The following is a 12,087-nucleotide window of genomic DNA, read 5'->3' as shown; positions in this document are numbered from 1 at the left end:
TTCACTTGTGGCACTGGCACCGCACCATATAATAGAGTAATCCTTCCCTCTACAATTTGTAAAGCATACTCAGTTATCTTTTTGTGCAGGATCATGCCAGTCTCTGCCTTTCCAAATCTGGGTAGGTGTGGTAAGATACCACTCTGCAAAAGTGTTTCCTTGTCCACTCTGAATTTGTCTGTGAAAAACTCCACCTGCTGATTTGTGCTCATCAAGCCGGTGTGAAAGGCATAAGAGCAAGCCATTCTCCCCTGCTTCCCCTGTAGTTGGCTACACTATCTGCAGTTAAAAGGTAGCACACTGTCAGTTATATTTTTATCGTTTCGGAGTGGTTTCCATCACTGGCACCAAAATGTCTTGGCCTCTCTCTATCAAGGAAGACAACTATAAAGCCTGGGAGAATCACTTGATGCTATAGCTCCAGTTCAAATGAAGTGTATGCAAGCCTGACTGGATCCTGAATAAGGATATCCTTGTAAGCTGCTGAAAGAACAAGTGAGATTTAAGGGTGGTATTCAATACTGGACCTACTCAGAGTAGACCCATTGAAATTAATAGACACAACTAAGTTAGGATCATTAGTTTCAATGACTCTATTCTTGGTAGGACTAGTTGTATACAACCGTGTTTTTTATTTATTCTGGGGGAGCCATTTCCTTTAACAGCTCCCTTGTTGATAGAAATTTGCTTAAGTTTTCACTACAATTGCAATTCCATGCCAGAAAAAGCTTCACCTCATTTTCTACGTGTCAGCGAGTTTTAAAAGACACAGGACCCCCTGTCAGAAAATATTTGGCCACGTTAGGGGTATGAGAAGAAAAAGTTCAGCAGACGGCGCTTTGTCTCAGCACTTAGATTCAATTGATGGCAAAAGCTTCAATTGCTGACTTGGCGAGCAGCAGTCAAAGACACTGGACGTCTACCAAAATAAAAGTTGGCAACCCTGACTTGCGCTGATGTATGTTTGCAGCATGGCAGACCTCTGCACGCAAGCTTTTTTTTTTTTTTAAGAAGCTCTCACCCTTTAAAGCCAAGGAGAAGCCCTTAAATCCACTGAAGCGTGCAGCAAAGACTCTACTCGAAATTAGGTTAAGGATTTCACTTAGCTAGTGCTGCTTTGCCACAGGAGCGCGAAACTCGCTTTGCTCCTTTGCAACCCACAAAGAAACACCAGCCTGTCTCGAACCGCGGAGCAGAAGGAGCTGGACCAACCAGGGAAAAAGAAATACCAACAGCGAACTTCTCTCTCGATCTCCGCCTCCTCTCGGGCTGTAATATTTGTTGTCGCTCGAAGAAGGTCGGGTAGGAACATACCATTATCATAGAAAGGGGTGTGTTTTAACGTTCTCACTTGGTACATTTCGGACATTGAAGGCCAAGGCGAGTTTCGTTTGAAACAAAAACACTCATAAAGCGAAAGAAAATAATATGACGCTGCCTGGGCTCGCTGGCGCTCAGTTTCGCTTGGTGAGGCGGACATCTCTCATCCCGCCCCTTTAAAAAAATGGGAATGGGTTGGTCCAACGGGTAACCGCTTCCTCCTCCAAATTCCCTGTTCTTCTCAGACCTTTGCCGTCGCCGCCTCCTCCTCCTCCGAGGCTGGGGAGAAAGGAGGGGAAAGTCGCGGTGCTGTTGAGTCGTTTTTACGCGGGGACCAAGATGTCGGTGGCCTTCGCAGCCCCCAGGCAGCGTGGAAAGGGCGAGATAACGCCGGCTGCCATCCAGAAGGTGGGCTTTGGGGCCTAGTACGGGGAGGTCGCCAAGCCCGGGGAAGGGAAGGCTGGTGTGGCTCGGGTCTCGTCGGCTTCCCTCCCTCATGCACTCCCCCTTAGTACATTAGGGCGTGGGGACAAGGGAGTTATCGTCCAGTCGTGTCATTGTAACGGCCCTAACCCCAATTCGTGCGTGGGTTGTTAATATGAGAACCACATTATTATTATAAAAACAGTACTTAGTGTTTGAATACAGTGCTTCTCTTTTCTTTCCACCACTACCCCGATAGGCTTGTTTAGGGTTGCACTTGTAGCAGCCCTGTAAGGTAGGCCGTTATTGGGACTTCCCATAGGAACAGACTGGTGGAGATATTTGGGTGGCTTGAATCATCCAGTGAGTTCATCGCTCCCTGAGCTGCACCACCTTTCTACTTTAAATAGGAGTAGTACTAGCAATAAGGGCATGCTTAGTTTTGGATGTGTTAAAAATCGGGACACATAAATAGCAGTCCCATAACATACCCATCCAGTGGGGGTGGGGGTGGGGGTGGGGGTGGAGGGAAGAGTAGATACAGTATAAGTGGATTATATGAGGGGTGAAGAGGAAGTAGTCCCTATTGAACCATGAAGCTCACACAGGGTTGTTGTGAGGATAAACTCAGGACAGGAGAATTATGTTTGTATGACACCTTGAATTCTTTGGAGAAAAGGTGTGTAAATGTAATAATAAATAAAATAAAAATTAATAGTTGTAGGGGGACCAAAGTAAAAAGTTATGGAAAATCTTGCTATATGCATGTGAAAGTATCAGTGCTGTCCTAATTATAAACGATTCCTTCCCGCCATCCTGTCCATACACCCCCATGATGGATAATGAGGAAGGGCAGAAAGCATTGCACACACTATTGTCACTCTAACATTAATCAGCTAGTTGGTGTAGATAGGAGGTTAAAAGAGTTTGGGGTTGTAAAGTTAACACCTTTGTAATGGAGAATTACTGCTGAAAAGCTTGTAAAACTTGATTGTGGAAACACTTGCATAACTGGAAAGACTACTATGGGAAGCATCTAGATGTTTCTGATGTTGCTTAGTTCTTGGAAGTGGTAGTTAACTAAGAGTGTGATGGTCTGCATCCTTTTGCAGATATCAAGGCTACAGTTTTCACAACTGATTCATTGAAGCCAATGGTTTTGTTCTAGGGCTGTTTCTAAATAACTGATCTAGAAGTTACACTACTTTCTGGACTTTTCTGGTGACTAAGACTGGTGTAGTGGACTGGACAAACCACACTGTCTTGTTTTAAGTCATCTCTTCCCCCATCTACAATACGAAATTAATAATACTGACTTATTATTAAGGATAATAAGGCCTAAGGATTCCAGTGCCTACGGCCATACTACCTTGAACACGCACGATCTCGTCTGATCTTGGAAGCTAAGCAGGCTCAGGCCTGGTTAGTACTTGGATGAGAGACCACCTAGGAATACCAGGTGCGTAGGCTTAGAGGAAGGCAATGGTAAACCGCCCCTGAATACCTCTTACCATGAAAACCCATTCATAGGGTCGCCATAAGTCGTAATTGACTTGAAGACATATAACAACAAGGATTCCAGTAAGATCATTTATGTGACACAGAGTATTCAAAGCATTGTGTACATGTTGATTCTGTCTATATAAAAAGTTATTCATGTGAACTACACAATTTTATGTTGAATACATGTCTCTTAGCTTACTTCATAAGAGTAGAACCAAGTATTTGATGTTTTTAATTAACTTAAGTAATAGAAATACCTTTAGTAGAGACTAAAAAAAAGTGTTGTGGTCTTCATAGTGGTGACATAAGAATGGAAAAAAGAAGTGTCAAGTCTCTAATTGACATTCCATGAAAACAGCAATTACTGATTTTTATTGCCTTAGTGCAAATAATAACTGTAGAGAAGGAACAGAGGGAAAAGGAAATGAAATAATCTGCCTAAGAGTAGAAAATTAAAGTGTCCAACCATTGTACTTCTTTCAAAAGAAGAATTGCCCCCACTTATTTAAGCAAAGGTTTGAATTTTGGACTGACTTGTCCAATTCTGACATACTTAATACTATTTCTCAACTTATATAAATAAATACATTTACCTTGAAGGAAGCTATGTTGCTTTCAATATAATTAGTTCTAAGTCAGTATGCTTAATAATAATAATAATAATAATAATAATAATAAATTTAATTTCTTCGTCGCCTATCTGGCCAATGGCCACTCTAGGCGACTTACAAAATTGTTAAAATACAATTGATAAAATACAGTAATACAATATAAAAACAACACATCTGCAGCAACAATATTAAAACTGGGCAGGAGGCATTTCAGTTATAACAATTAACCCTCCCCAGATACCCCGAAGGCCTGCTGAAAGAGCCAGGTCTTTAAGGCTTTCCGAAACACATTTAAAGAAGAGTTTTATGTTCACCGCCCAGAGAGCTATTGCTAGTCGGGCGGTATATAAATTTAATAAATAAATAAATAAAATAAATAAGAGGCGTGCCAGAGATCTTGTGGGAGGGAGTTCCAAAGAGTGGGGGCCGCCACTGAGAATGCCCTCTCTCTTGTACCCGCCAATCTGGCTGTTTTTGTTGGCGGGATTGAGAGAAGGCCCTGTGTGGCCGATCTTGTCGGGCGGCATAATTGGTGGCGTTGAAGGCGCTCCGTGAGATAAACTGGGCCGGAACCGTGTAGGGATTTAAAGGTCAATACCAACACCTTGAATTGGGCTCGGAAAACAACTGGTAGCCAGTGTAGGTCGAACAACACTGGTGTGATGTGATCTCGGCGGCGACTATTCGTAAGTAGTCGAGCCGCCGCATTTTGTATCAGTTGTAATTTCCGGACAGTTTTCAAGGGTATCCCCACGTAGAGCGCATTACAGTAGTCCAAACGAGATTATGATGTAGCTTGTGATGTAAAAGGGAAACACTTGTATACCCCTCTGACCCCTTCTTCTACACTGAGGAAAAAGTACAACAAACTATGATAGATAGTAATGAGGTTTACTCAAAATTCCACAGGAGGAATTGGCAAAATTCATGATCTGGATTGAAAATACAAGATACAACACCAGTTGGGATCAGTGACCCTGTTGCTATGATAGGCAGCAACAATAAAAGAAGGAAATTGTGCTAAATTTTCAAAAAAAGGGGGGGGGAAGAGCAGAGATTGGGCAGAATAGAATTCAGTGCACACCTCATTGGAATCTGGGAAACTGTTTTATTATTACAGATGTTGGATGAGAACAACCATCTTATTCAGTGTATAATGGACTACCAGAACAAAGGCAAAACTTCAGAATGTTCACAGTAAGTTAGTTATCTGAATGTAATTGTATGTTCGCTCTTGCCATGACTTTCACCGTGCTCCAAAAGGATATGTTGTGCATGTGGAGCAGGTCTTTCAGGTGCACAAAATGAAGGAGAAATCTACATAGTTGTCTGGTTATATACAGTGCCTTGCAAAAGTAATCAGACCCCTGACCAATGCTCTCATATTACTGAATTACAAATGGTACATTGTAATTTCATTCTGTGTGATATTTTATTTTGAAACTCTGAAACTCAAAATCAATTATTGTAAGGTGACATTGGTTTTATGTTGGGAAATATCTGTAGGAAACATAAAAAACTGAAACGTGGCTTGCATAAGTATTCAACCCCTCTGCTGTGGAAACTCCCAGTTTACATAGATGAGAGAAATTGCCCTATTGAGGACACAATTACCTTACTATTGGCCTCCACTTGTGAACCATTAAAGCTGCTGTCATATTGTCTGGATAAAACCCCCACTGTTGAAGGATTATTGGTCAGGCTGTGGACCTGAAGGAAAATGAAGACCAAAGAGCATTCATCAGAAGTGAGAGATAATGTAATACAAATGCATAGATTAGGAAAAGGGTACAAAATAATATCCAAGTGTTTGGATATCCCAGTGAGCACAGTTGGATCAATAATCAGGAAGAGGAAGCTGCATCACACCACCCAGGCACTGCCAAGAAAAAGCCATTCTTCAAAACTCAGTGCTCAAACAAGAAGGAGACTTGTGAGAGAAGCCACAGAGAGGCCAACAATCACTTTGAAGGAACTACAGAGTTCAGTGGTTGGGAGTGGAGTCATGGTGCATCACTCAACCCTATCAGCTCTGCATAACACTGGCCTGTATGGGAGGGTGGCAAGAAAGAAGCCGTTACTCAAAAAGTACCCTCTGAAAGCAGGCCTGGAGTTTGCCAGAAAGCATGAGAGTGCCCCAGCTGCAATGTGGGAAAAGGTTTTGTGGTCAGATGAGACCAAGATAGAGCTTTTTGTCCAAAACGCGAAGTACTGTGTGGTGCAAACCTAACACAGCCCATGCCTCAAGATGTACCATCTCTGCAGTGAAGTATGGTGGTGGCGGCATCATACTGTGGGGATGCTTTTCATCAGCAGGGACTGGGCATCTTGTTAAAATCAAAGGAAAAATGGATGGAGCAAAATACAGGGAAACACTGCAAGGAAACCTGCTTCAGTCCACTAAAAAACTGAGGAAATTCACTTTTCAGCAGGACAGTGATCCCAAGCACAAGGCCAAAGCAACATTGGAGTGGCTCAAGAATAAAAAGGTGAATGTCCTACAGGGGCCCAGTCAAAGTCCTGATCTCAATATCATTGAGAATCTGTGGTGCTCTTTGAAAATTGTGGTCCACAAGTGACGTCCAACCAACCTGAACAACCTGGAGCGAATCTGCCGAGAAGAATGGGCCCAAATCCCTCCGACACTGTGTGCAAAGCTGGTACATACCTACCCCAAAAGACTTAAAGCTGTTATTGCAGTGAAAGGTGGCTCAACCAAATATTAATGTGTGGAGGTTGAATACTTACGCAAGCAACATGTTTCAGTTTTTGATGTTTCTTACAAACATTTCCCAACATAAAACCAATGTCACCTTACAATAATTGATTTTGAGTTTCAGTGTTTCAAATAAAATATCATACAGAACAAAATTACAATGTACCATTTGTAATTCAGTAATATGAGAGCATTGGTCAGGTGTCTAATTACTTTTGCAAGGCACTGTAGCATTACTGTCTATAACTTAGTTGGCACAAGTAATATTTACTTCAGGGCAATGAGCTTGTCAGTATAACTGTTCTATGGCATTCATGCTGTTAAGGCTGGTAAAATACTAAATAGGCAAGTTAAGACAATATTCCACCAACATGACCTTAAAGATTGGCAGACTTGGAAGAAAATAGGACAGACCATCTGCAACAGGTAGTTGCATCTAGGGAGGGACTACCTTAAGTTGCCTTTGAAAAGGAATTCTAGAAGATGGGTGCCACAGAGGAAAAGGTCCTGTAATGTGTCCATTACAGTCTTGTCCGGATAAAAGGTGAAAAACAAGCAGGCTTCACTTGATACCAACCTTCTACATAGGAAGGTACCTATGTGAGAAGGCTTTCCTTAGGGTACATTGGAGCAACATTTTTAAGAGCTTTAAAATGTCAAAACCAGCACCTTGAAATGGGCTCTAAAACAAAATGGAAACCAGTGTATACAGGCCAGAATTTGATCGTTCTGCACCAGTTGCTATTTGTGAGCTATCTTTAAGGTTAGACCAATGCACAGTCTACAGTGGGCACATGAGAATCTTTAACCATACATTGTAAACATACTGGTTTTTTTATAGGTATCAGCAGTTGTTGCATACAAACTTGGTCTACCTAGCCACAATAGCAGACTCCAATCAAAATATGCAATCCATACTGCCACCAGTAAGTACCTTGTAAAGACAATAGTGTGTAATGTCTGATAAATAAAAATGTACTTGATCAAATTTTAGTAACAAATATTATTAGTTTAATGTTTCTGAATGGCTTCTTGCACTTGTAATAAGCATATGTATTCCTCTGCCTCATGCTTCTCTGTATGTGGTATAATGCTAAAATAGAATCTCATACCTATCACTTGCATTATTTGTGTACAGTAGGGCCCCGCTTGTCGGCGCCCCGCTTCTCAGCGTTCCGCTAATATGGCGCCAGCAGGGCAATCAGCTGGAGCAGGGGCTGGAGCTCCCTGCGCTCCAGCTGATCTCACCAGAGGAGGGGAAGATCAGCTGGAGCATGCTACAGCTGACCTTCTCCTCCAGCGCCAGGTTCCAGACCCCCATGCTACAGCTGATCTGCTTTTCAGCAGTTTTTGCTTTTCAGCGTGGGTCTGGAACCTAACCTGCCATATGAGTGGGGCCATACTGTAATTTGTCACAATTAGGTTGTCCCTTGGCCACCTTAACACAGCTTACCCAGCTCTATGAATATGAATACAAATACAGTAATATACTCTGTTTTTATTAAAATATTTTTATGCATCTTTTCCTAAAATATTAACTCAAAGTATTGTTTTCCATGAAATAAATTGTTTCGAGGTATATGAGCATTGCTGATAAAACCTGTTGAGTTGTATGCAAAGATGTTCTTCTGCATGCCCTAGCTGTCTTCCATAAGACCATAGCAAAGACTAGGCCCATCTAGTCCAGCATTCTATTCTCACAGCGGCCAACCAGATGCCCATGGAAAGCCTGCAAGCTGGACCTGAGTGCAACAGCGCTCTCCCCACCTGTGATTCCCAGCAACTGGCATTCAGAGGCATACTGCCTCTGACAGTGAAGGTAGAACATAGCCATCATGGTTAGTAGCCATTGGTAGTTTTATCCTCCATGAATTTGTCTAATCCTCTTTTAAAATCCAAGTCGGTGGCCATCACTGTCTTGTGGGAGCTTTAACTATGTGCTATGTGAAGAAGTACGTTATTTTGTCTGTCCTGAAGCTCCCAACGTTTAGCTTCATTTAATGTCTCTGAGTGCTAGGGTTATGGAAGAGAGACAAAAAGTTTGCTCTATCCACTTTCTCTACACCATTTCATACACCTCTATCATGTCCCCTCTTTCTTGCTTTTTCTTTAAACTAAATAAGCCCATATATTGTAATATTTTCTCATAGGGCAGTTGCTCTGTTCCCTTGATGGTTTTGGTTGCCCTTTTCAGATGTAGTTTGGCATCTCATGCTGGGATGTTTCATGAGAACGGGAAGGCAAAATTCAAAGGTGTTAATTTTGGTTGCCTAAGAAGTTGTGTAACCTCTCTTGCAAGTGGAAGCATGAGAACTGCCGTGGAACCTATTTAGCATAGCATTACATGAACTCTAATACAGCTTCTTCTGCCAGCATTAACAGCTGTTTTCCTTCCACTCATGGTTCTTTGGAGCCAACCCATGTAATGCACCTGAATGAATATGACACTGAAACATAACCTACTGTTTGCTTGACTGAAAATGCCACTTATAATGTGTTAGAGCTGTGCCCCATCCTTATACAGCATCTCATCTCAAACATTTCAAAATATAACATTGCAAAGTCATGAATGAGGGCTGCTTGAGTGTTAAGACAGGTAATTTAGTAGGTAGAATAAATGCATTTTTTTTTTGTCATTGCAAAGCAATAATTCTATAAATGTACCATAGAATGTTTGCCCAATGACAAAGAACAAGAGAGGGGATTCTGTTCGTTGTTAGAATGGCTGCCTAAATGGAAGACTGAGATTTTTTTAGAAAAATATTTCTTATCTGCACTGTGGCTCAGATCAGGTGACATCATAATAAAAACTATATACCAACAGAAAAAATGAAGTTTAAAATTTCGCACAATTTCTTTTTTCATAATCGCTAAAACATCTCTAATCATCCACAAACAATTGTAAAACACCTCTGGAAGATGTTTAGGCTTTAGGTGTCAGAAGGAAGTCAGTTGGGAGAGCAAGTATTAAGACTGGTGCCCTCCATATGTTCTGGGCTCTAACTTCCATAATTGCAGCACATTAGCAATGTTGGAATTGCTGATGGGGAATTGTCCAAAACATAAAGGGCACCTGGCTGGGGAAGGCTGGTTTAGAGGATATTTTCAGCGAGGCTTCAGCAAAACACAGCACAGGATGCTATTCCCTGTGTGGGGTCTAATCTGCTTGGTTGAGCAAAACTCAGCACACTCAATGAATTATGCCCAAAAGATTTTAGGAATTCAGTGTGTTTTCGAGAGTAGTCATATAATGTACATTCAATAAACCACCCTTGTCACAGAGGCACCTGCAGAAGCTCTTGAGGCCCTAAATGAGTCCATTATGGTAGTTGAGATGACAAAGGCTTGAATGATTGTGGCTTGAGCTGCATGTGGCAGAAAAGACAGCAGCCTTTTTACCTGGCAGAGTTGGTAAAAAGCGCTCTTGGCTGCTTTTGTAATCTTAAGCACCCAAATGCAGAAGTGGACCTAGATGCATTTGAAATCTGAGAGCTGAAGTGACTCACTGGGCTTAACTACCAGCACAGTCTCTTTGGACTCAACTATTACCACTATTTATTTCACCCAAATTGGTCACCCATGCTATAGTCAGAAGCTGCAGGCCCAGACTGAATGAAAAGGACACAGTTGAGTCATTGAAATGTGTCTCTTTGTTCTTGACTAGCATCCTCCTATATTTAGATTTAGTACAAAAGGAAAAGAGATGGAGGCCTGAGGGACCCCATAGGCAGTGTTCAAGAAGTGTTAAGCAACAGACATCACCATCTTCTGTGACCTCCCTTCTAGTTTTTGCTAATAAATCACTAACATTTTAGTTAACAGTATCAAAGGTCACTGTAATATTTTGAGAGGGCCAGTAGGGAGAAGCTGTCTATGTGGTTGCTTTCTCCAGAGCCACATGTGTAAAAGTGAAGAGCAGTGTGAATGGGTAAAATAAAACCAGAATTTCCATATTGTAATCAGGGCCAGTGGCATACTTGAGGAAGGCAGCAGCATGTTCTAGCTAATGGCTCTCCTCCTATCACTGATGCCCCCCTGCCCCCATCCTCCTCTTTGTAGTATGGTACAGCACCCTCCTTCTCCAATCCCCTGCTGCTCCTTCTTTTTTAAATCTTCACCGTGGTATAGTGGCACCAGTGAAGGCAACTTCTTTGGCACCTCGGGTTTGAGAGAAGACCAAAGGCCCTTATTCAGATCCAGGCATTCTGGGTGAGGTGGACAGGAGAATGCCTTTGCCATTGTTTGCTGAAGTGACTAGAAAAACTTTTAAAATGTTTAAAGCTGAACAAAAATCTGTTTTAAAATGCTTTCCGGTTGCTGTGGCAAATTGGGCGCCTAGCCTTCTTGGCCACAGTGCCTGGGTCTTAGAAGGAGCCCTTTTCCCTTTCTTGAGAGGCTCCCTCATGAGGCAGAGAGGTGGAAGTAAGTGCCTAGCCAGCTGTTGTAGATAAGAGCTGAGTTTGGCTCCCAAGCAAAATAGTACCTGCGTAGAGATGTGAGGGCCTGGAAAAAAACTGGATAAATTCAGGGGGAAATGATTTTTTCTGAAGCCTTTTTTGTTTGTTATTTCCAGAAAATTGAAAAAATGAAGAAAAAATGGGCTTCCCCCAGGCATCTGGTTGGCCACTGTGAGAACAGGATGCTGGACTAGAACGGCCACTGGCCTGATCCAGCAGGCTCTTCTTATGTTCTTAATGGATTATGGAATGTTTTATTTTAGCATGAAGAATAAAATGTTCATTGAATCTTGCCCCCCCCCTTTTTTTCCCCTCATTTCTTTTTATGGGAATGGATGCTTTATGTCTGCTTGACACTGCGGAGGACTAGCAGAGACATAAATAATTTTCTTTGTTATTAATGTTGATGGTTTCTTCTGGGTTTTTTAAAATTGTTTTTTGCCTGCTCCTCATAAACTGGCAGAACAAAAGAGGTTCCTTACAGTTCAGGTGTTCCTTACAGTTCAGGATCTTGTAGATCCATTTTTTACAAAAAAAAATTAAAAAAGTAAAAAAGTAAATTCAGTTTGTAATAATTGTTTGAATAAAATGTACTTTTAATATACCAGATGTGATGATTTTATGCCAAACCACTTGTACATAATTACATTTGATGATTAATTACAAAGCGACTTTCAATCTATAAAAAGTGCTAATACTGCATTTTTTCAATTTTCACGGAAAGAAACCAGTTTTTTTCCATGGCTTCAAAATTTCTGGAAATTTTACATCTTTATGCCTGCGCATCATCACCTAGATCCAGTGTGCAGCAGGTTGGGCTGGTAGGGGCCCTTCTTAGCCCTGGGGTCCTTTGCCAGTGCCTGACTTGGTTAACTGTTGGTGCCTGGCCTCCTTGTAATTCAAGGTACCAAAAATGGTGCCCTCCGGATGTTGTTGGACTACAACGCCCATCATACCTGACCTTTGGTCATACTGGCTTGGGCTGATAGGAACTATAGTCCAAAAATCTGAAGAGCACCAGTTTGGCTGCCTTTGTCATTCATAATGAATTTGAACT

At 41.8% G+C, this 12,087-nt stretch overlaps 1 protein-coding gene and 1 pseudogene across 6 annotated transcripts in view; both read left to right on the top strand.

Moving 5' to 3' along the window:
• Positions 1 to 1,065: 1,065 nt before the first annotated feature.
• Positions 1,066 to 12,087, top strand: part of SS18 (SS18 subunit of BAF chromatin remodeling complex) — a 45,097-nt gene continuing 34,075 nt past the window's right edge. For 2 of the 6 annotated variants that reach the window (XM_061597451.1, XM_061597442.1), the window contains exons 1-3: positions 1,370 to 1,728; positions 4,978 to 5,054; positions 7,415 to 7,499. In XM_061597451.1, the coding sequence (XP_061453435.1) occupies positions 1,660 to 1,728; positions 4,978 to 5,054; positions 7,415 to 7,499 (231 nt within the window). In that variant the 5' untranslated portion in view covers positions 1,370 to 1,659. Of the gene's footprint in view, positions 1,303 to 1,364; positions 1,729 to 4,977; positions 5,055 to 7,414; positions 7,500 to 12,087 lie in introns of those variants that run through there. The other 4 variants (XM_061597433.1, XM_061597424.1, XM_061597462.1 and 1 more) reach the window with 4 other exon arrangements.
• On the top strand, positions 3,096 to 3,213 carry LOC133375809 (5S ribosomal RNA; annotated as a pseudogene).

Source organism: Rhineura floridana, chromosome 1, assembly GCF_030035675.1.
Source record: "Rhineura floridana isolate rRhiFlo1 chromosome 1, rRhiFlo1.hap2, whole genome shotgun sequence".
NCBI lineage: Eukaryota > Metazoa > Chordata > Lepidosauria > Squamata > Rhineuridae > Rhineura > Rhineura floridana.
This window is presented reverse-complemented; position numbering and strand designations above follow the sequence as displayed.